At 41.2% G+C, this 24,553-nt stretch overlaps 2 protein-coding genes across 2 annotated transcripts in view; one reads left to right on the top strand and one right to left on the bottom strand.

The window, feature by feature from the left end:
• SEPTIN7 (septin 7) overlaps nt 1–19,934 on the bottom strand; it is a 78,303-nt gene extending 58,369 nt beyond the window's left edge. The window contains exons 1-2 of the mRNA XM_058020885.1: nt 19,731–19,934; nt 1,731–1,833 (exon numbers count right to left, since the gene is read on the bottom strand). Coding sequence (XP_057876868.1) covers nt 1,731–1,833; nt 19,731–19,934 — 307 coding nt within the window. The remainder of the gene's footprint in view (nt 1–1,730; nt 1,834–19,730) is intronic.
• On the top strand, nt 1,749–20,570 carry LOC131081541 (uncharacterized). Its single transcript, XM_058020760.1, has 2 exons — nt 1,749–1,829; nt 20,005–20,570. Exon 2 carries the CDS (start codon nt 20,013–20,015, stop codon nt 20,568–20,570), a length of 558 nt encoding a protein of 185 aa, XP_057876743.1. The 5' UTR covers nt 1,749–1,829; nt 20,005–20,012.
• Nucleotides 20,571–24,553: the final 3,983 nt, after the last annotated feature.

The raw sequence follows: 24,553 nt of genomic DNA, 5'->3' as shown, positions 1-24,553 counted from the left end.
TACACTACCTCACAGGATGAATACAGCAACAAGTAATTACAATCCTAACAATCTACTTGCAGATTACATTACAGTGTTTACCAACACAAGTGATCAGTAATACACAAACTATTTCATCTTCATATTTAAAAACAAACACATTTTTCCAGGGCATACTACTACCAGGCACTTAACTTTGAAACAAAAAAATTTCCCTAACCCACCCCTCCCCAAATGTCTCCAGAGTACTAAAAGATCAGCCACCATTTTGTTTAAACACTCACTTTCAAGTATCTGATTTCTATACTTGGGGGTCAAAAGAAGAGAATTAGTGGCATTTTTAATTTAGGAAAATACTGCCACCTCTCCTAGTAAGCTTCCAGACAGTGGCATAAATTTCCGTGCAAACAAATGAAGTCTTACTAATAAGCACAAAAATAGTAAAACTATTTAGTAAAACTATAAAAATGAGTCAACATCTCATTTTCAATCTAATTTTGGAACAATTTTTCTTCTTCCATCTTCTACAACTTTCCTAAATGTAATTGCTTTAAACTATACTACAGGGAAACGAGAATATTGAGGTAATTTTGCAGACTTTCTCCAGTTGTATCACATCCCTACATCTACCACTTATGAGGACAGTTTCATCCCTTCCTCCTTTTTATTTTCTGTAGATAGCAGAAAACCAAATTTTACTTTAGACTGAACAGTTTTGTACTAAATATGTACTTGGATGCTAGACTGTAAAGGAACCTGTCATCAAGTTCCAAAAGAAGAAAGCAACCCTCAAGTTTTAAAATTCTAGCTCACTTCTGTAATCAAAAGAAAAATATACATGACCTATACAATGAGTTTGTACCAATTTGCCCTTGATTTCTAACTGTCAATAGTACTGTTATGCTACATGCACATAAAGCCTGCACAAGAAATCTATTGTGTTGATGACAAAACAAAGCATTACAAGCTAGCCAAATTACAAAAGATAGAACTAGATAGCAAAGTGACAGATGGCTATTATAAAACACTTTCTAAACTATTATTATTATTATTATTTTGCTGATTGGCATGCCAAAACAAGGTCACATATCCAGTAGCATCAGTTACATGTGAATGTACCCAACTTTACTAACAGTCTATTACCATAAAAATACTCAAAAGAGCAAGAAAAAAGAAATGAGATTCCTTAGCAGGAAAGATGACAAATTTGGGTCATCCCTGAAGCCTAAATGAACTGTTCTGAATGGCATTATTCATTCAAACTAACAATAATTTCCCATTTACTGTAGTCCATAGGGAATAAACTATTTACATTTGGTTTTCTCTGCAACCATACAAACTAGAAAGGTTTGTTTAAATTAAAGCTTGGATTTTGCAGCATAGTTTTGTGGCCACAGAAGGGCAGGACAGACAGGATCCTACTGCCTGGTTATATACGAGGTTTGCCGTGTTGCACTCAACCACAAAAATTTCTTTTTTATTCAAATGACAATCAAATTCAAATTACTTCAGTCATACTTGCAAGTAGCATTTTAGACCAGATCCACACCAAACTGCTTTCCTAAGACCATATGAACTACATAGTTCTCATCATTTATTTGTCTCCTCATTAAATTTATCAGTCCAGCAGGGGAAGATCCATGTTTTCTCCTGAGATCATGCAAAACATACTTACATCATCATCACAGATTTTAAGAACTATGGCAAAATACTTCTAACTATCAACACTCAAAACAAAGAGGGAAACTTACCTACTACCATGAGCGTGAACTCAAATCCTCTCTTCACAGACTTTCGGTAAACTTGATTTGGAAGATTTGCAAACCCCACATATCCTTCAAGGTTCTTCTGTTGCTAAAGCAAGAAATATTTAGGAAAAGAAAAAGTTAAAAGGAAAGCAAGTAATTTCTTAATTGGCTTGTATTCTTAGTTAATGAAATGTTCACTTCATTTTCACATTTGTAGAAAAGTGCTATCTACCCAACCTCTCAACAGCCCAAGCTGTCTACATTCAAGACAGTATAATGAACTGCAGCAAAAAATACAAAAGACAATTTTTTGTGTGGATGGTCAGAAAAACTGGCACAGAAACTCAGGTACACCACAAGTATTTTGGGCAAATGCAATTGCCATATGATGCCTGTACAGTGAGCATGTGCAAACAAATTAAAACATAATGAACTTGGTACCAATGCCCATTTGACACACAGGCCAGCAGTATGAATGCACCCTTCCTGTATTTCCAAGTCATGGTGGTACTGCCTCAACATGAAGGGAATCAACTTGAGACCTCTGCTTCTGTGTCATTCAACTGCAGGCCTTCATGTCAAACCCAGACTTACACTAATGCAGCATGCCTTGCATAAACTCTCCATACAGGCAAAACTTCAGTTGCCTTGTACTCTGCAAAACTTACCCAAAATAGTGCCTACTGTGAAACAAGAGAAGAATCCTGGATGTTAGCCATTACTTCTTCTCACCACATTAATGAAAATGCTGGAGGTACTTAAAATGCCTCCTCCTGACTGTACTAGACCCAGCAATCTTTCAAAGCTCAACTGTGCTACCTTTACACCACTCTTCCAGCACAATCCTACAACTGTTTGTTTATTAATGCAGCAGCTCTGAGGATTGTCTTATGAGACTGGGCAATTTAGATATTTTACAAAGATTCTGAAAACACTTTCTTGAGAAAACTGTCTACTAAAAGCAACACAAGGCACTGCTAGTCATGGAGCGGGGATTTCAGCCTTTAGGTGTTATGTCCATGCAAAGTTGAGAGGATGTCATGTGATGGTGGTACTGCCTCAGTTTCAGAGTTTGAGAGCTGTACATACCCACACAGCTGAAGTGCTGTCTACAAGTTCAAATTCCACTGCCTAAAATTATCTTTATGAGAACAGAGGAATTCTAAAAAATAATTTGTAAAAAATTTTTCTCTTGCAGGCACTCTTGGCTCAGAACTTCTCTGTATGGGATACAGTTTGGTTAATTCAAGTCTGGTATGTGATTGAGTCATTTATTTTGAAATTCTTTCTTTCTAAAACTGACAGAATAAGTTCAAAGCAGTAATAAACTCAGAATTTTTAATTTAAAAATATTTCTTTAATTAAAGCAAGGATATAAAACCACTATCACCTTTAAAGCATTGAATGCAAGAACTAACCTCTTGGCAATCCAACAGCACTAGTCAATAAATGGACTCTGTGTTTTAAGTCACCCAACTGATTTCTCCATTTGGCAAATAAACCATTAATAATCTCAAACAAAACTACACCATTGCAAAGACTAAGTTAGAGGCTCCAGTTTAAATAATCATAATGCAACAAATGTTGTTACTTCCCTAAATGTAGGAATCTTTGTGTTGTGTCATGAAGGAACTTCTTTAAAGAAGCTTTTTGTTTCAATATAGGCTTTGGTGCAGCTATAATCTCATCTGAAAGGTTTTAAAGTATTTTAAAAATCAGCCAGGAATTTAAAATCCAAATATTTGTTTTAATTTTCCAATCTATTACTGCATGTAAGGAATGGAATTTATCACAATCTGAAACCCTGAGCTGGAGCCAATGCTTTAGAGATATTACATGACATGCAGGTCAGTGCTGTTAAAGATATTAAAGGGCTCCTTAACAGTGCAGGTCCTTAATAACCATTAAGGATGTTGAACTCCTATTCATCCTACCAGATATGAAATATCTAATCACAGTCAGGCACTCCTAATAGTTCTACTTGTCAGTCACCTGCATTTTTTAGTATCTACATACCTTTTAATGTGTGTCATGTTTACCAGAAACACCTCACTGCCTCATTAGCTAATTCTTTTGCTTAAAAGAATGGGTTTCCATATAATTCTGGTCTTGAACTAAAGTTATTTCTCTTCCCCTTTATAAAGAGCTCCACACTTCAGATAGTTTTACCCCTCTGTACTTCTAGATCACTGAGTATGAAATGCTAAAAAAGAATAGATGGCAAATTTTGGGTTGTTTGCTTTATTACGTGGGTCTACATTAATTACACCCACAATTTTAGATAACGAAATAAAAATGGTAGTAACCAGAAAGATGAAGATGTATCAAATGTTACATTGGGCATTAATGCTGTGTTTAATGTGAGCATTTGTCCTCAGTAGGAAAAAGCCTTTTAAAAAATTGCAGCTGGATGCCAGATTCAGATTTCTGGTACACCAATTAAAACTGAAGATTTCAACATACTGGTTCTTAAATGGCTGCCTTTGTTCATAGTTTGCCACTTCTAAAGAGACCAAAACAAATTAGGAATTGAGTTTCTTCAATTCCTGCAACAGCTTTTAAAGGAACTTAGTACTTTTGGTAAAAGAGTTGACTTCCACTGTCTTGAACATGGTGCCAAATGAGATCTCACATTTCTAATACTTACAATACCTTCCCCTTAATTTTTACCCCTTCTTGATTTTCAACCAGCTGTTACCTAAGCTCAATTTTAGTTCATCTAATAAAAACCTCATGCTGCCTTTCTTCCTACATTAGCTGCAAAACATCTGCATCAAGGTAATACTTACAGCTACTTTGTAAACAACACATTTCCATCATTTTCACAATTGAAGACATCAGGAGAATACATCCAGAAGTAGTCCAGCAAAATGATGAATTTGAACCATTGCAGCAACGAGTCCGTGAAGGTGCAGCCGCAATCCAGAGAGAGGAAGAGGGGCAGTGTGAGAAAGAAAAGAAAAGAAGAAAACGTTACTTACATTTGATCAAAGTAAATCACAGTATTTTCCACCTACTATGCTTAGGATGCAGCATTTTAAGCAGAATCACAGAATGGTTTGGGATGGAAGGGGTATGGAGGAACATCTACTTCGAAATCCCCTGTCATGGGCATGGACACCTTCCACTAGGTCAGTCTGCTCTAAGCCCCATCAAACCTGATTTTGAACACTTCCAGGGATGGTGCATCCACAACTTCTCTGGACAATCAGTTCCAGCACCTCACCACCCTCACAATAAACAATTTCTTCCCAATAGCTAATCTGAACCTATTCTCTGTCAGCTGAAGGCCATTTCCCCTCGTCCTCTCCTGTTAAAAATCCCTCTTCACCTTTCTTGCAGGCCTCCTTAATTGTCTTTGTTAGTAACCCTAATTTAGTTTGGATTATACAGAAAACAACCGAATTTCATGGTAATATACTACACAAACTCCAGCCATTTAATGATCAATACAGGCAGCTTAAACAATAGCTCTTTTTACTTCAGGTATTCAACACATTTTTGATTGCCATATGCTATCTGAACCTGTAATGGGTTCAGGCATGTTTCTTCTTCTGAGGTGTTCACTAGAATATGCAATCTCATTTCACCACACTACTACACAGCATCTTTATTTTAGTCTGGAAAAGGTACAAAGACCAAAGCCATCATCCTCACAAATGTCTTCCAGGATTCTGTGTTTCTAAGTCACTTTACACATTCAGTGAACAGTGTCAATTCACTTCATTTGCAACACTGAGCATTAGAGCACTGCTGCAACCTTGGGCACAAGTGTCATGGTTCAACAGCCAGAAAATAAAGAACAAAGCAGGGAACACAAGCTACGTGCCCGTTCAACAACATCTAACTCTGTGCGTGACAAGAGGCCTACAACAGTTCTCCAACACACCACTTACAATACCTTAACTAAAAGCTGTATCACAAAGATCCTGTTTGTCACTAAACATCTTCCCAGGCTTGAGTATTTCAATACATAGATACTAAAAAAGTAAGTAAAAAACCCCATCTTAACAGCAAATTCTAGGCCAGCAGTTAAGATGCTTCTGCATCTTAATACCTAATTTTTAATCAATCCCATAGTTCCAGAGTCTGAATTTACTTTTAGAAACTCTACACTGTGATGGAAACTGCACTTCAAAGTGGCCCTGAAGTCTCCTTCTGCTTGTCTATGTAATGCAATATAAGCTTTCTGTTTCCACAGCCCCCTTCATGGTCTATCAGCACCCAGAGCCATACCAGCTCAGCACACTGGGTACACTGCTGCTGTACTCTTCTGAAAGGACAAAAAAGCAAAGCACTGCTGGATCAATGCCAGTCCTTCTCTGTGCCTCGCAGAAAGGTGGCACAAGATGCTCTGGGAGGAAGCTCCCTTTGTTTTGGGAGGAAGACAGATGCATATACAGCAGAACTGGAGCGAGCTGTGCAGCCTGGAACGTAACTGATACTGCAGATCCCACAGCAGCCCCAGTACTCCAAGATTTTAATATCAACCACCCTAAGTAATACATTACTATCAGGTATCATGTAGCACATCACTGCTTTCAACTGTGAAAGAAGGGTAACATCATCAAGCACTAGTTCACTGAGTGAACACAGGCGCCTCCTTTCCTGGACAAAAGCAGTACTATTTGAAATCCTATCATCCAGCAAGAACAGCCACATGGATCACACCAAAGTTCTGCCTTTACCTGAGGCCAGAAACATACATCTAAGGTAGCACACACAGCAGAATAAACAGAGCAGTGTTTCTCTTAACACCTCCACAATCACCAAAGATCTACCTCGCAAGCATTTAGGATGGGCTGTTTCTTCACTTAAACAGCATTTGACCAATTTCTCTTCCATGCACACTCTTCTTATAATCACAAACAGCATCCACAAAAGTCTCTGTAGCAAGGACTGCCCCTGTACATTGTTAAAAGGATGAATATAATTTCAAAATTACCTCCTGTTAGCACAGTAGTATCTTCCTTGGAAAACAGCCCTAATCATCTAACGTGCTGTGCTCAAAAGAAGCCATTTCATGTCTCTGATTGCTCCTGCTGCTCTTACATAACTCTACTCTAGCTCTGTACTCTTCTGAGGAAGCCAGGGCAAGAGCTACACACAGTGTCCAAGAGGCAAACACAGATCCAATGTCTGATCATGTGCTATCTCTTACTCTCACCCTTTTATCAATTCCCAACATGTAGCGTATTTGAATCCTTCCAAGCACTGAGCTGATGATACTGTGAACTGTACACAAGACCTCACTCCTGAGCTCTAAAACATGTTCACAGCTTGTCACTGAGCATACAGCACAGCAGTCCACTTGTATCATTTTACAATCATCCATGATGCATTCCAGCTATCACTGTATATCAAGTATTCTAATATTTTCATCTTCTTGTAGTTGTCAGCAATCTCCAATCTAACTCAGCACAAATGAAGGCAAGCAATACAATTATAAACTTGGCCTCAGATGACTTTCAGTGCATCTACTCTGTGTACTCAATGTTGCTTTAATGTACGTCTCCCTCAAGCAAAATGTCACAGCCCACATAAACCAGCTGCAGAGCTGGTGGTGTTTTTGGATCCATCATCAGAATCAATGAATTAATAGCCAGCAGCAAACTGCTCTAACTATGCAAATGAGTGAAAAGAGAAGCAAGGCATCAGTGGCTTCCCAAGCAGTTCTAAAGAAGATCACTGATATTAAAAAAAAAAAGTAGTTCCACTTTAAATAAGTCTGTCATCTTCATTATTGCCCAGACACTGTAATTTACCTTTCTCCTTTATTCTGGAATGACTGTGTTCAGGAATGATAAATTTAAAGTCATTCTTCACATATTACCATCTGGACCAAAAGATGAGAGCCTCTGGCCTAAGGTCCAGTGCCTGATAAAAGAGCACACCTTATCTCTCTGACAAAAAGGAGACAGAACTCCAAGGTGAGCTAAAGCCATTTTTTACCTCTGTGTTGTGCAACCTGAGAGTTCAGCTCACACTCAACACAGGCAAATGCAGCTTCTATGCACTGGTAGCAACCAATAGCCTGTAATAGGATGTTATGAAAACTCTTTGAGGGTTTATGACATAGCCAAACTAGCAGCAAATATTAATGAAGACAGCTGGACAGAAAATAGAAGAGCAAACAGAAAAGCAGTGTGACATCAAGGAGTCACTGTCCTTTCTAATCAAAGTTGGCTTTAGCACTTCTCAATCAAACTTACTCTAAGAAATACTTATTTTTCCTCTAGTCACTCCTAGGAAATACTGCTTTTAAAAGTACGCAGAAAATCACAGAAAATCCAAAAATTGTTGAAATCTGACCATAACACAAAGTGATATTAGAAAGGGCAGATACCCTCTGCATTTGGCATAGCAATGTTTGTTGTCATCAACAATGAAAAGAAAAGCTGATCATTCTTCACGCATTTCACACAGCTGGAACCAGGAGCATCCTCTGAACACGGTATTTTTTCTACAATTTACATTTGCTATGGTGTCAATTTATTTTGGTAAGGTAACTAGATGTAGGGCAAGTTTTCTTTATATACAATTTACTTTACTCAGTGCTGCTAAGACACAAGAATTTGCACCTGCTCTAACAATGATATGAAGAATTAAAATAACATTTTTAGAACTTTTAGCTGAATTTCTGCAAATCCTTTAGCCACAATATTTCTATGCAATATCCTACCACTGTGCTGTGAGTATGACCAGTTTGACAGCTTCTGGTTCTATGCATAACAACTGGTCTATAAGCATTGTTTACCCCTATTTCCCCCACTACCCCTGACATGGTAACTTTATTTTCTTCCTTCTAACACTGCTAGTTATTTGAAGTGTCCACATCAATACAGAGAAGCCTCCAAAACTCGCAAGAAGGCCTTACCAACATCTTCAAAACCCCTTCAAATTTTCTACAGTTTATCTAACTTTGCATTTTTCAACTTGTCAATAAAGAGGCAATACATAAAACAAGTAAGACATCTCCCCATCTTGTCCTCCCACATCTCAGAGACACAACTGCAAATCTTGCAACTTAGAGTTTTTGTTACTGCATTCTTAAAATAGAGGCTTCAGGTAGCAGTATTTAGTGTAATAATGCTTCTACAATCCATGGACACTCATTAAGATAATATGTAGTACCTCAGCATTGACTTTTTTCTCTGCAAAACCCCTTAAAATAAACACAATCCATATTAAAAAAACAACTAACAAAAAAATTCCAAATAACAAAAGAACAAAGTACGGAAATAACAATATAAAAGGGAAACTCATCAGATCTATTTGCAAAGTTAAACTTAAGCTAAGCATCTATGAATACATTTGTCCTTTCACTATTCAAATAAAGTAAAAATATTTGCTGGGTCAGTAACATCTGCTGTAATCTGCATGGCAGAAGTCTAGCACTGATGGAAAGGAAATGAGCACTTCTATCCCCTCAAAGAGACATCAGCAGCAGCCTTTCTTTGCAAGACAACAACTTGGTTTCCAAGTGTGAACTGAGGGCATTGCCTACATTAGAAAAAATAAAAAATATTTCCATAAAGGATTGAAAAAAAGAAAATCCTTTCAATGCATAACTACAATTAAGAAATGAGGATCTCTTTTGGTCTCTAGTAGCAAGCTGAAGAAGTCAGTAAGTACTAATTTCAAGCACTGATCCACTGAATGCACTAATTCCACTGTTCCTCAAAATCACACTGGGCATAGTGAGTGAGCAGGTGAAGAATGAGCTTTAGGCTTCCCTCTTTTTTTCCCATATCAGACACCATCATCTGGCTAATTAAAAATAGTGCTGAAATACAGAGCAAAAGGACTCTGCACTAGAAAGAGCAGACAGTATAATCTGTCTGTAGAGCTACAGGCAGCACATCCAGGAGGAAAGCAGAAAACTCTAAAGAAAAACAAACAGGATGTTGTAGGCACACTACTAAAGCTTAAGTTCTCTAGTAAAAAAAAATATGAGAGACTTCAGAGCCAGTGTACAATAAATATGCACAGCAGCTACAGCCAACACAGCCAGTGCTGCACTTCTTTGAGCAGCCAAAGTGCAAGAAAGCTGACAACTACAGGAAAATGAAGCCAGTTAAGCAGTAACTAATTATAGTTATAGAAGGGGCAGAGAAGGAGGAAAGTTGTCAAACTATAAAAGCAGGCCTGTATAACTAAAACATCCAGTATTAAAAAGTTCTACCCACAATAACTACAGAATAATTCTGGCCAGCCACACATGTTGACTTTTTTTTTAATAGTTCAACCTCCACTACAACTAGCAAGGCAATTAATTCCTTGAAAATAAAGTAAACCTTTTTTGCATTTTAGATGGAATTTTAAAGTACAAAAACACTATTTTAAAGCTGCTTGAGTGTGTATTTTCCCCTTTATTCTGGCTTTAAAAAAACCCTTAGTCTGCCTGCAGAGAGCAGCACACAAACCACCATCACACAGCAACTTGCATCCAACTGGAACGACCGACTAGAAATCACATTTGACAGGGAAGTGACCGATTATCTTCCACTCTATAAAGTCAGGGTCGAAATGAAATGGCAGCTGGGGACCTCGTGGCAGGAACAGCACCAAGCACACATCACTTGGTGCATCAATCACCACCATTAACCTCCCTAACTCTTCCTCAGTTTTGCTGTCCTTAAATGTTTTTTCCAACACAAACACTGAACCAAGGGCTGAAGGTAAAAGATACAATAGAAAAAGAATAAATTCAAAAAACACCAAAAAACCAAACCCAAGTATGGAAGATCCCAGGATACAAAGCCTCCAAGGGAAAAAAACCCACTGAACACAAACAAACAACTCCAACAAGAATGAAAACAAACTATTTGCTATTCAACTTCATATTTAATATGTCTCATGTGTATTTAGCTTGTGGATATTTCCCAAAAGACAAGTAAATAAAAAAATTTAAAATAATTTTAAACCCCCCCAAAAAACCCTACCAATCAATACCAAAATGGCAGCATCTTTCAGACACTTTTATCTCACACTTTCATCTCCCATGACATCAACTAAACTATGGTTTTGAAAATGCCATTTTTAAGGAAATGGATATTCTCCCCCAAGTAGGTCAGCACCTCTACATGGAGTCCATTTCGAGTCTCACTTAGCACTGGAAACAGAAGGAAAAAAGCACAGCAAGTGTTGAGAAACAAACTAACATGCCTTGCCACAATGTATCATTTAGTTCCTTTGTCATATCCTTTTTCAGTTCCTTCATGTTCACCCTAACATTGCATTTTCCTTCAAAATTTGCATACAGATGGATCAGTTAACTGAAAGATTCAGCAGGGGATGATAAAAAAGTCTACAAAATTAAAAAAAAAACAATGCAAGAACAAACCCAAACCAACTGATTCCCACACCAAATCTCTGGGTGAAGCAGAAGCAACAGCACAGGTGCCTCATACTAGCCCAAGCACAGAAGTCAGATTCTCAGGAAGAGCAGATTGCTGCAATCCAGCTGGCAGTGTTTCAACCAAGGGACTCTGAAAAAGGCATTTGCAGGTGTGCACTTTGCACTTCCTTCTGTTCAATGCCTGGAATCCCCACAGAAGTGAACTCCCCAGCAGCACATCCCATCCTGCCTCCTCATCAAGCATCTGTAAGGATGGCAGGACAAGAAACAGCATTATTACAGTTCCAGCCCAAAGGGTTACTATCAGATCTAGTAAAATTTTTTGAACATGTAGGTGTAGAAATGCTAATGAGAGGTGAATCATTCATGCAAAAATACTCGAGCACATTCAACATAGTCTAAATGAAGTGTGCTCCCCTTAAAGAGAGAAATTACACTATTCATCCTGATTCTTCTGTTAACGTGCACAATTCTCCTTTGAGAAGTAACTAGGGTGAAGGGCTTTTATCACACATTCCTGTACACTGGGTGCAAATAATTCCAATATGGAAGTCATCTGGTTTTCTGTATATTCATATTTTCCTATAGTAGTTTCTATGCTGAACTCCTTACCCTCTGTCATAGAGAAGCTTTCCAAAGTCCTGCTGGTTTCACCATGGCAGGTATTTTGAGCTAAAATTATAAGGCACATGTCCCTGTTCCCGCTATAACAGTATATTTTAATGATACCAAAACACAGAATTTAGGCCTTTTAATTACAATTTCCATTATATGCTGAAATAATATTTTTTTTCAATTCTTCTAATACAAGGTTCATCAAACCTTGAGAGGAGTCCATAGGGATATTATAACATTACTAATACTTGGAGAATTTTCCCTTTTAACTTTCCACACTGAGTTCTCTCTTTAGAATATAAAGAATTCTAATGAGACCAAGATGATTTAAAAAAGACCCAGGTGTTATTTCAAAGAATTATGCCAAGTCAAGTATTAAAAACCACTTCATGTGTTAAATTTAGATGTTATGAAACACAGCTGGCTGGCTGCATTGTTTTTAATTATCTTTATTTTTAAGCTAGAGAGATACCACAGAAAGATAGCTCCCATTATAATTACTGTGTAAGGAAGATAGTAAGTAAAAGTTAAGATTGTTGCCCTGTGAGTTGCAATGGCAAGTGATACAAAGAATGGTCCATATCTACAGTAAAATTTACCATCCAGGTTTAATAAGACTATTACAATATATAGTTGATAAAACTACCATTCATCTGTAAAATAGTTTGGCATTTTGCTATCCTAAAGATTTATGTCATTTATTCTACATCAAAGATTTAATTTTTAACTTGGTGTTTACTGCTCATGTTTTTCAAAGAGGAAGGCAACACATCTGAGAGCAACCAAATCACCAGCAGTCAAACTGCTTTGGATGACAGAACTAAAGAGGAATAAGGAGTGAAGCCACAGCTGGATTGCAAACCATCCCAGTGATTAACAGCACCAAAGCTGTTGATTTCTCAACTTCCCAAATCCTTTTGGTTTTGGCTTTAGGGAGGAAGCTGGCTGTGAAGAGCATGGTGTACATGGTCCAACACGTACATCAGCTGAGCAGCTATCCTGCATGATTAGCCCTGCCAAGTTTTCAAGTGGGAGTTAAATCCTCTCCACACCTTGCTGCCACACAAGAGCACTCAGCAGGCAAGGTGCACAGCCAGAAACACAACTCAAAGCACAGGAAACCCAGGATCTTTCCTGATGCCCACAGCCACAAAGAACTGAACATACCAAAAACCAGTCATGTTTACCTAGGGGGACACTGGATGCCCTGCAGGCTGATCACAAGGCCAGGGGCAAGTGAAAATCATTCAGCAACCAGGTTAGAGGCCATCCATTAATACTCCTTTGCAGAAGCTGTGTCTTAATCACTATCAAAGTCTTCTTCAAATTAACTCTTGCATGTGTTTGGACAAACAACACATCAGTGACCCTTCATTGCTAATGTATATTGTATATAATAGTGTATATTACATTTGACTGTCAGTATATTACCAATATACTGACATTCAAATAACTTAGCTCGGGTCTGCACAAAATACCGAATATTAATATGATTTTGACCTCCCCAGCTGCAAATTTCAACTGTTCAGGAATTCTAAACAGAATAAACCTCAAAACACCTTTCATAGAGTCCCTCTTGTTAAAGACATGAAAAGGAACACCACCACCCAGCTCAAAAATTAACTTGCTAAATTTGAAACTGCTGGTAAGGAAAAACTCCCTGCTGAAATTCCCAGCTTTCCTAGCAAATTTTTATGGGAGTGGGGCTCATTACCCCAACCTTCTCCTCCCTTCAAGCATCTAGTCTTCAGCATTGTTTTGAACTTGCAACATTTAGCCATTTTTTCTTTAACTGACTGAAAAGGAGATTTTTTTTATTCACAATCCTCAACTGTACAACAACCACATATTATGGTTTTTGCCCCAGTCTCTTTAAGGTTTTGTTCCTCATTGTTTCAGTCTCTCAGATAGAAACTGCAGGTTCTTTCCTCTGCTCTGAGAACTTACTGGTTTGCAGATGCCCACAGAATTGCAAATAAGAGCACTGAAGGTCAATATCTGGCACAGCTGAACAGTAGGAGGTGACTGCAAACTTCAGAACCATACTGCAGCAGTTTGCAGACCATTCTCCTCTAAGTTCTACCTCAGCTAAGGGCTACAAAAATAAAGAACACAGAAGGCAACAGGATGGCTTCCTTCCCTTTACCCATCATCAAGGGATTACTCAGACCTTGATTTCACACCATCTGGCAAAGCCTCCCAAGAAGAAACTAAGATAATCTTGAATCTCTTGGTTTGTTAATACACCTTTACTAACTAAAATAAGGACATGTTTGCTCCCAGAAGCAAGGGATGGGGAGGAACAAGAGGATGTGTTTCTTTGTACCAGTCTACTTTAGAAATTTTCACTGTCCCAAATGTAAAACATTCAAGCCAGCATCTGGAATTTTACTACAGTGCATATTGGTAAGATCACACATTCAGAAAAGCCTCTGCTGTCAGAAAGCTTCCAGAGAATTACATTTCTACAGCAACAGCTTTTAATGCCTCAAAACTGCTTTTTCTTTTCTTTTTTTTTCTCCTTTTATAACAGGAAGTCAGCTAAAACTCTGATACCACCACAGTCAGGATCTGGTCATGACTACAAGACCCTCTGTACTGTGAGATTTCTGCAGCCATCATTAATGAAGGCCTCAGTTCTGCAAATCACTCTGGAAAAGTCCTAATGCCAATATAATACTACCATAAATGTCACAGGCAATGATTCAACAGCCTGCAATAAAAAGCCTCACCTCACCCATTCAGTGATCAAGGACTGAGCGACAGGAGCTGAAACCAAAGCCATTAAACTTTGCCCACTTGTGTTTATCCTGGGGTAAGTCACCAGCTCTCACCAAGGGGAGAGTACGACACTCTCAACGACGAGCACTAATTCCTCCAACAGGATACAGTCTGCCACTGGTTGAGATAGGGAAGGAGGAAGAGTGGAAAGAAACAAGTTGTACAACGAGACCAACTACCACATACCCCTGCTGCCTTGGGCACCCCAGCACAGCAAGTGCCAGCCTATGTCAGGACTCAGTGTTTGGGTGGGAACAGCAAATGGAACTCTCCTCCCTTTGCCGTGTCTCACCAGCCCAAAGCACACACTAAACCAAGGCTGCACGCAGCTCTTTACTGCCCAAGTGGTCACCTCAAGCTCCAGCTCTTGCCTCAAGCCCACTTGCATTTCTTTTTCCATGCCAACACTCCTGTGATCACATGGTATAAAAGGTTCAGGGAGCTCAACTAATAGAAAGAAAACCCATTTTGAGGAAGAAAACCAGGCAGACCCTGTGAGCTGAGCTCCATGAACTGACTCACTACTGGGCTGAAGAGGCAGCAGGGTGGGCAGAGCAGCAGAACTGCCTCCTTTCAAGCAGCTGGCCTAGATTCACCCAGGAACTGCTCCACCTATCAGTTCTGATAAGTGCACATCGAACAAGTGAGATTAGCTCACACACCCAGCTGAAAACTACTCTGCTGTAAGGTTAACTTTCCATTACATCAGCAAGCTCATCTAATCACACCACCATATGAACACATAAGTTTTCATACACTGTGCACAGAAAACACATACAATCAAGACAGGATTTTTCAACTGCAGTGCAGTAACACATCAGTCTAGGCTATAAAATCATATGGTAAGGCTCTTACAAAAGAACAAAAAGGAAAGCGGAGGACACTGCTGGGCACACTAGAATTTCCTGCACACCGTAACAGAATTACACATAAATGAAATTCAAACACAGCAACTGGCCAACACTGGAAAAGGTTTGATTTAAGCTTTATGTTAATGTTAACTTAAGTATTCTTGGCAATTTTGACCACCTCACTAGGTCAAGTTTCATTTTATTTAAAGTTCAGTATGAATATTACAAGAATGGTCTTTTAAATGTACAAGATATAAAGCCAGGCAATATTTAATGCATTATTCTTTTAAGAATCTACCTGCCCATAATGCAGTGACAATCACTGGTAGCAGTACCAACATTCATGCCATCTTACATTTTTCTCAGCATCAACTCCAATGACCTACAATGCTTTCTCAGACAAATGTCACTCCAGAAATTCTGCCATCAAGGACTTCGATTGCCTTTCTGAAAGGTTTCTTTATAATAACATCACTGTATGACAGGCTGATTTCTGCATATATTGAGACTGCTTTGATTAGAATTTGATGAACTACTACTTCGTAGTTCATCATGCACCAACAAAGCTGAAGAGCACACCTCATATACCTAGTTTGTATTTCTATTTTTCTGGTCATTCTCCTGTCATGCTTTACCCCACAGCACTAGAAAGAAGCCTCATATGGGGTATTTTCTACTTTAAGAGTACACTTCTAAAGACCACTGTCATCCTCTGATCTTTTTCATCACACAAAAGAGCAGTTTAAGTAATTTTTCTTTTCTTCAGGTCTCACATCTTTTGTGAGTATGATGCAATCTTCCCATTAAAAAAGCTCTGTTCTGAAAGTGTCAGACCAAAACTATGTTCTGTATCTTAATATTGATCCTTCTAGAGCTACAATGGGTCATGGGAGGAAGAAACTACCTAAAGTTTCAATCAATCCTCCCCCTGGTTGTAAGTCAACATCTAAAGTATTCAGATTAAAAAATAAGAAGCACACAACTATTAATAGCTTTAAGTAATAAGAGCAATAATAGTAATAAGCAAAAAAAGAAAATAAAGGCAATTAAGAAAAGCTGTTATTTTCAATGTTGACCAAAAAAAAAATTTCTAAATCTTCTGCACCACTAAGAAATAATTCAGTTCTATTTTAGTTTAAGTGCTTCTGAATGTAACACCCAGAGTGATATTGTTCAGCAATCCTGCTTCCAAAATTATTTTCAAATGCGTACTGAGCTATCACTGCGTTAAATGACTGAAATGTGGCGTGAAAACAGCCACACAAAGAGCCATTTGAAAATAAGATACAGAAGTACTCTGTTCCCCATGAGTGGCTTTAAGAAGGGCTGCTGGGCAGTGACTGTGAGCAGCAGCCCTGCCAGCCCCGGAGACCAGCAGGCTCCTGTAAGGCACATCTGAGGCATGGGATTGCACTGATGCACAAAAAGCAGAAGATTAAGTGGCTTTTGGGGGAAGGAAGTCCAGGACATACATCAGAGCAAGGTTTAGTCAGGCGTGTGTTTTACATTGCTCTAACTCAAACTCTGTCAAAAGGAAAGTGGATACATATTGGCTTCTGAAGTGCTTGTGAACCTACTGGCTACTTTTTCATTTTTAATGTAAAGTAAGGAGGCCATGCCTTACAGGAGTTTCACAGCCACATCCACACAATGAAGCCAGTACCTGGTTTCACAGGGCTGCTGCATTAAACTAAAGTTATGAAAGTAAATACTGACCTGATTGTTTCCTATTTAAATCCCCCACATAATAGAAAGGAGCCGCCTGATGACATTACAGAGTTATCCGTGTGCAGCCATTAAACCAGGGCTGAAAAAAAAAATTGACTCATCCCTGCCATACGTGAAACTCACTCTAGCCAGGTGAACAGGAAATCACTGGTTTCTGTGAGCTGAGCTCCTGGCCCCTGCAGCTGAGAAATGCCTTCACCTCCTTGTGCCACCATCCCCACCCCTGCAAGACATCTACTCCACACTCTACCTTTCACACCCTCCCAGGGAATAGTCTGCGACTGCCTATAGTTTAACACTACCCCAAATTTGAATTACTAATTTAAACGAGGCTTAACTAAACTACTTAAATGGTGCCTAAATGCCATTCTAATTACAGAGCGCACATTTGCAATTAACTAGCTCATTTCAGGAGCTGGAGCACCAACTTAGAGAAAACAGAACGTCACTCATACATACACACACATCTCTGGTCTAGACAGGTTAAGTGAACAGTCTGGCAGTAAATTGAAGCTAAAAATGTGTGTCATACTACAGTCCTCTCTCCTACACCTTCTCAGAGGCAAATTTTCCTTCACTGATTTTATGCTTAAAATGAGGTTTTGAAACTGCAGCCATTGTATTTGTAAATCTTTGTTGTCTTAATGGGTATTTTAAGGTAGTAAAAAAAAAAAAAAAACCACCACAGCAGCACTGAGTTACTAGAAATAAAAAAAAATAAAGCACACAAAGTATGAGCCTGCCCCATGAAAGAGACCAAATACCACTAAGTTGACAGCCAGTGAAAGAAAAAAAAATCTGCTGTGCACGTTTAGACATTTCTATGCAAGAAAAAAAAGCAAAACTTCTTGTATTTTAGCTTACAAAGCAGACAAAACTGACCTTTAATTCCTGCACAAGATAAACAATCAAGTTTTTATCCATACACACAGAAACACACATGCACTGAGTACATATCTGAAGCACTGTTTTAACTGAGACCAGTTACTTGTCCTTATGGGTAAGCAGAAGGAAATGCTGTGAGTTTTTATCAGTGCATGGATGAGATGCACAGTTCTTGTTACATCTGCTTCAATTTCAAAATGACTTAGGTAACAACCCTTTCTGCCATAGTAGCCAACACAGAACAGGTGACACTCTTGGATTCCAATTCAGGTTTCAACACAGACAAGGTAGTAATTAACCTTTAGAGCAATGGCTTCTTGAAACCCACTCTCCCAAGATAAAGAATTTCTATTTATTGATTTTTGTTATTCTCGAGTCAGCTTAAAAAATGCAGTCATCCAAAGTCAGATTGAATTACTGTTCTTATGTTCACAAATCAACAGCTAAAAATGCTAGTAATCCCACAAACTAAGCAGGTATCAAGTGAAAGATGCTAAAAACTACACAAAAATACATCTTCCCTTATTTCCCAACATTTCAGCAGGTAAAAACTTCATTATATATAGAGAATCATAAAGAAGAAATAATACTAGTTTGATACCTCAGTGAAAGTTCTAGACATAAATTAAATTACCATTTAGCACTGAGCAGCTATTACTACAAAAAAAAAAAATCTCACTTCCATAAGAAGGTATGGTCTACCTTCTAAGTGCAGATACACAGCAGTGGCCCATCTAACTTTCATGGGAACTAAACCTGCATATATTACATAAACTGACATTTTTTTGGTCATGATATTAATACAGACCATAGGTATTTCTGCATATAGAAGCATTTCTTTCACTGAGCCCAACCTGAAGCCACTGTCAGTCAGAGGGAGATTACAATGGCCAGGAAAAAACATTCAGTGAATGGGTAGTTCTGACAGTCTTCTGTTCAGCGAGGTTTCATCTGCAGGAGGCGGCACACAAACTGCACGCAGAAGATTCCTGAACGCTGTCTTTTCTTGGAATTACATTTGCACATAACTGGTTCAGCGTGAAGCCAACAACTTCACGCTAAAATAAGTTTAGCTGCTTTTCCTTAAGTCGCCCATTAAAACAATCTTCGTGCATAATCGCCCCTTTTCCCAGTCACCCTCCTGAAACACGAAGCACCCCTCCAGTTTGTTCTGCAAGACTGGTTCGCTAAGCGAGCGGATCAAACAGAAACTGCTCAAAAACGCGTTTCATACAGACTCCCGGGGCAGCTGCTCGAAAATTGTAATGTCTACTTTCTCTTTTTTACGAACGACCGGCCGAGGACCCCTCGGGCTGCAGGGGCACGGGCTGGGCCGGCGGGGCAGCGCGGGCGGGCCACTAAAATCCAGACCCAAGCGAGATACACCCCCCAAAAAATGCTCTAGAGAAGAAAAAAAAAAAAAAAAAAAAAAAAAAAAAAAAAAAAAAGGGAAAAAAAGGGCAGGAGAAGGCAGCAAGCGAGGCGGGCAGGAGGCTGGCGGGCTCCCGCTGCTGCCACACACGCTCCCACCCGCGCACGGGCGCCCCCTTCCTTCCTTCCCCCTCCTCCCGCGATTCCAGTCCCACCCGCTCCTCTCCCGCATATTCGAAAGGCTGCTTTAATTCCTGCAGCAGCAAATTCCTCCCTCCCAAATTTGGGCGCAAAAGGAAAAAAAGGGGAGGAGGGAGCGGGATGGAGGGGGAAGGGGAGAAAAGCTAGGGAGAAGAAATATCTCCGGCATTCTCGCCGCCCGGCTCCCCAAGCCCCGCGCAGGCATTATACAATTTCGGCGAGGCAGGAAGTGACTGGGGGGGTGGGGGGGAGAGGCGGCGGCGAGGGGGCCTGGAGCTGCATCTGAGGAGGAGGACGAGGAAGGCGGGGGGCGGTCAAAGGGACGGGGGGCCCCGCGGCGGGGCCGCCGGGATGGGAGCCTCGGCGGTGCCCGCTGTATCCCCCCCTCTCCGCGCCGCCTCTCAGCCCACCCATCGCGGAGACCCCACGGCCGCAGGCTCGCACTGTCACGGCCCCCCCGCCACGCCTCGGCCCCGGGCTGGAGACTCACCCATGGCGCTGGCCGGCGGCGGTGCGGCTGCCGCTGCTGACGCTGGGCTCCGGCTGGCTGCTCGTCCTCCCGCCCTGCCTCCCTCAGCCGCGGCGGCACCGAGCGGGCCGCCCCCTCCTCCCCGAGCGCCTCCCGCCAGCCAACCCGGCGGCGATTCTCCAACGCCCCCTACGCCGATTCCGTCGAGGGGCCGCGGCCCTTCCGCACACGGCGCCTACGCGCTCCCGCGGCCGGACGGACTTAGCGGCTCCGCTCCCGCCGCCGCCTCTGCCCGCTCCTCCTCCTTCTCCCTCGCCGCCTCCGCCCAGCTCCTCACACGCTCCCCGCCCGCCTCTCCGAGCACACAGCGGCTTCCGGCTCAGCCCCTCCGCCCGGCGCTGTCCCCACGTCTCCCTCCCGCCCCTCCCAGCCCGGGGTCGGTCACGCTGTTATTTCCTCCCGCGCCGCGCCGGAGAACAGAGGGAGCGCTCGGAGGCCATTTTGGAACCGGGCGCACGCTGCGGGAGCGCGCAGGCCGCACGGCGGGCTCTGCCCGGATCAAAGATGTCCGCCGGGCTTGACGCGCGGGGCGAGGCGGTCGCGCCGCCCCCGCCTTGCGCCGGGGCCATGCTCGGAGCGGCGCCGCTCCGTGCGCGCCTGGCGGGGCCCGGGGCGGGCCGGGCCGGAGCCCCTGCGCCGCCCGCGGCCGCCCACACAGGCGGCGTAGGGGAAGGCCGGCGGGAGAGCGGCACCGGCATGGGCAGAGCGAGCGAGGCCCTCAGCCGCGCTTAGCCCCGGGGAGCCCCGGGCTGCGGCACTGCGGCGATCGACTCGCTGCTCCCCCCACGTAGTCACGATTGGGTGCCCAAGTCCCCCGTAATGAATGAGGACACAGTGAGAAAACACCGAAACACAACCAAAGCATTTGAACGCAGCTGTTGGCAGGCGCTAGGTAACATTTTTCTAGGGGGCCGAAGGGATGCTTGGGTGCCCTGGGAATCCCAGTGCCAAGCCCTGAGCCTGGACTACTCTGTCCTGTACGTCCCTGAGTTCCTGCATTGGCTCCTCGGAAATGCTGCTGCCAGCCGACAGAAACGTCCACTGCAGTACAGAAGGGAAAACATGGATTCCAAGAGAGGCAGAAACATGCCTTTTGCCTTTCCTATTCACCTAGAGCTCTCAACGTCGTATTTCCATTTTACTTTTTGGACAGGTATCTATCCAAAGGTTCCAAGAGCCTTTTAAAATCTGGGATATTTATGCCCAAACTGGAATACTGGAGAGCTGTATTTATGATGTGTGATTTGAAACTTAGCATACTTTCTTTTGTGTTGGAGATTTTCAAGTATGGTTCGTTCCTGGCCTTTTCTTTCACATGAGGCACGGTGTATTTCTCTTATGAGGAAAGGTGGTTAGCAAAAAGGTAAAACTACGTTAATTTACTGTTTATTATATAATTTGTTGCTGCCATTATTAAAAGTACATCTTAACATCATGCCATGGTACTGGGAGGATGAAAATAGCAGTTTTCATTTCAGCAGCAAAAGGAAAATTTTCAATAATGCAATATTTCTGTATGCACTCATAGCCAGGCAGGAGCAACAATGAAGACACAAAGTTTGCCTTTGTTTCTCACAGCGTTCCATCCAATTCTTTCCTGTCTAGTGTATTTTTTTTTTTTTGCCCATTCCATAAACAAATACTTTTTATGACAACGAGGAAAATGCATAATCTTTTCAGAAAGGTATGCAGCCCTTCACAATGTGGTTCAGCACTCTTTAAGAACTGGAAATGTTACAATATGCTGTGGTTCTTGGGTGCCCAAGGGAAAGAGATTTTTATTATCATTGGTCACAAGACTGCCAAATGTTATCTTGTAAATCCATGTCTTTCACAATGGATGAGGTAAGAAATAACCTTTCTTTCATTCTGGTTGGTTTAGGTGGTAATGACCATGGGAATGAGATAGAGCTACATTGCTTTTGTGGTTATTCGAGTACCAAAGAGAGACATTTTACACCACAGAAGTTGTTCACTGAATGCAAAATATGGTCCCCACAGCTCTCCCATAAAAATACATTGTGGGAAAACAAACAGTACGAATAATATTTGTTTTCTCTCCTGTAGTAAGGGCTTCACACTCCTTAAAAATATTTATCTTGGTTTTCAGATATGTTGAGAAAATAGCATGCAACTGATGGGGATATCTTCAAGTAGGAAATAATGATTTTGGGGAATTCCCTTTTAAGTAAAACATTACTTTGTATTGATTGTTGGAAAAACAAAAGTGAGCTTGCACCTTTGAAACCTACTGCAAAACTGGCACAGGGTTAATGAGGAAGCAAGATGCAAGCCAATGGGTTTTATGTGAGGTTAATGTCCCATTTTTCTGGGTTGTGAATAGCAGTGTGGGGGGTGTCTCTTTTCATACAGCAATTCACAGGCTTCGGAAGATTCTGCAAAATTGTGTTCATTTTGAGAAACAAAGCAAATGCAAATGGGTCCCTGAGGTTTGAAAAATACTGTGTTCTGTGTACAATATAATAAAAGCCAAACTTTTTCCATTCCTGTAGTGATCTGCTGCTCCTCTTCAAAAGCAAAGCCTTCATTAAATATGTCATTGAACTTTAAAAAATTGAACTCAAGTAAATGTCAGGATTCTGTCAATTGTGTTTATTTGATTCAAATATTGAAGGTACAATTTTGTGACTGCTTTTTTTGAAATTAATAAAAATCTTTGCTAAATTAAATGCAGGACACTACCTGCCATAACTCAACCCTCATCTCTGTCCCTCTTGTCCTCAGATACAGAAACAAAAGCCACTCACCACATTTAGAAAATATACTAACTAGGGTTGGTTCCCAACCAGCCTAGCCAGTTTCAGTCTCTCCTCACCAGTGAGACATAGGAAGACTATTTTGTTTTTGTCTTTCTTTTAATGCAAGCAGACGTGACTCACTAGGTGAATTTGCACACAGCATTAGCTCCAGCATGAGATGTGGTGGAATAACTGCTCTTGTAGTGTGCTGACTTGCTCCTGCATGGCAGCTCCAGTCCCTCCTGGGTTTGTAGGGCACACGGTGCATCTCCAGACTGAATCATGCTTGCTCAGGCAGTCCAAAGTATGCAGCATCCTCTGGAGCTGCTGTGCAAGTGTGACAGATCTTTGTGGACCAAGCAATGTCTTGCTGAAACAACAGTTTTTTTACAGCAACGGGGTGAAGTCCCAAATTCCTGCTCCTGTCTACAGTCTAACTCTTGCAAGGTAGGAGGCTGAGGATACTCAGTGGGGAATAATGAGCACAGCATCCTCCTTCAAACCCATCCTTAAATTTCAGATTTGGAATAATGTCTACAAGCATCTTGACCACTCTTTGACCCCTGCTTGTCATGTTGACCAGAAGTGTCTCTTGTCCTTGTACTGTGTTGCCTCTTGGACACCTGTTGCCCCTTGCATTGGATGATCTCTTTGTAAATGCTGCCATTTTGCTTTGTTCTCTAGCACAAGAAACAGCAGTAATACAAATGCTAACAGTAATGTGAGCCATCAGGTGTCACATCTGTCTTGTCCCTCGACCCTGTCCTTTGGGAACATACCAAGTCAATATGGTCATTTGCCTGAATAAATGTTTCCAGAGTCAGTCCTGTATTTATGGCACTTTTCTGTTCTCAGAGGAGGAGGGCTGTCATGAAACAACCCTTGCAAACTCACAAGCAGCACATTAACCAGCTGGAGGGATGGAGCACCTCTCCTGCAAGGAAAGGCTGAGAGAATTGGGTTTTTTCCTGGAGAAGAGAAGGCTTCAGGGTGACTTGATTGTAGCCTTCAGTATCTGAAAGGAGCCTAAAAGGAAGAAGATGCACTTTTCACTGGAGCATGGGGGAATGGCTTCAAACTGAAACTAGGTTTAGATTAGATATATGGAAAAAATTATTTTCTGTGAGATTGGTGAGGTACTGGAACAGGCTGCCCAGGGGAATTGTGGCCGCCCATCCCTGGAAGTGTTCAAAGCCAGATTGGATGGGGTTCTGAGCAACCCAGGCTAGTGGAAGATGTCCCTGCTCAAGGCAGGCAGTTTAGAACTAGATGATCTTTAAAATCCTCTTCTACCCAGGCCATTCTATTATTCTATCCTATCATTACTGCTGCATCATGACTGGCATCTTTGGCTGCCCCCTATAAGATTATTCTACAGATACGCACCTCTTGCCCCCCTTTTAAGTTTTCCCATTTGCTTTTTTTAAAAAGTGCTCTGCAGCAATAGGAAAGAGCCACATTCACCAGCAAGTGAATGCTGTAAAAGTTATGAACACAGGCTTCTATTGAACAATTGCTACAGGAAAAATACAGCATCTCTTGTTTTGTAGTGTGTTTACTGTATCGTCCTGGTATACATCCATTACTTCAATTATCTAAAGAAAGAGGCTTTGATAGATTACGACCCAATGATGTGATCCTTGTGAGAGGCACACACATGCACTTATTGTTTAAGGTAGAAAATGGTTGCTTTGTGCAGTTCTAGTGGTGTAGCAGGGCATATAGCTCCGTAGAAGCAGGAAGGC

This window comes from Melospiza georgiana, chromosome 1 (assembly GCF_028018845.1).
Source record: "Melospiza georgiana isolate bMelGeo1 chromosome 1, bMelGeo1.pri, whole genome shotgun sequence".
Taxonomy (NCBI): domain Eukaryota; kingdom Metazoa; phylum Chordata; class Aves; order Passeriformes; family Passerellidae; genus Melospiza; species Melospiza georgiana.
Note: the sequence above shows the minus strand (reverse complement) of the source record. Positions and strands in the feature narration are given on the sequence as shown.

Bases quoted from the DNA above. Each gene is read 5' to 3' on its own strand.
- LOC131081541 (XM_058020760.1), top strand. From the start codon at position 20,013: ATGGCGCTGGCCGGCGGCGGTGCGGCTGCCGCTGCTGACGCTGGGCTC.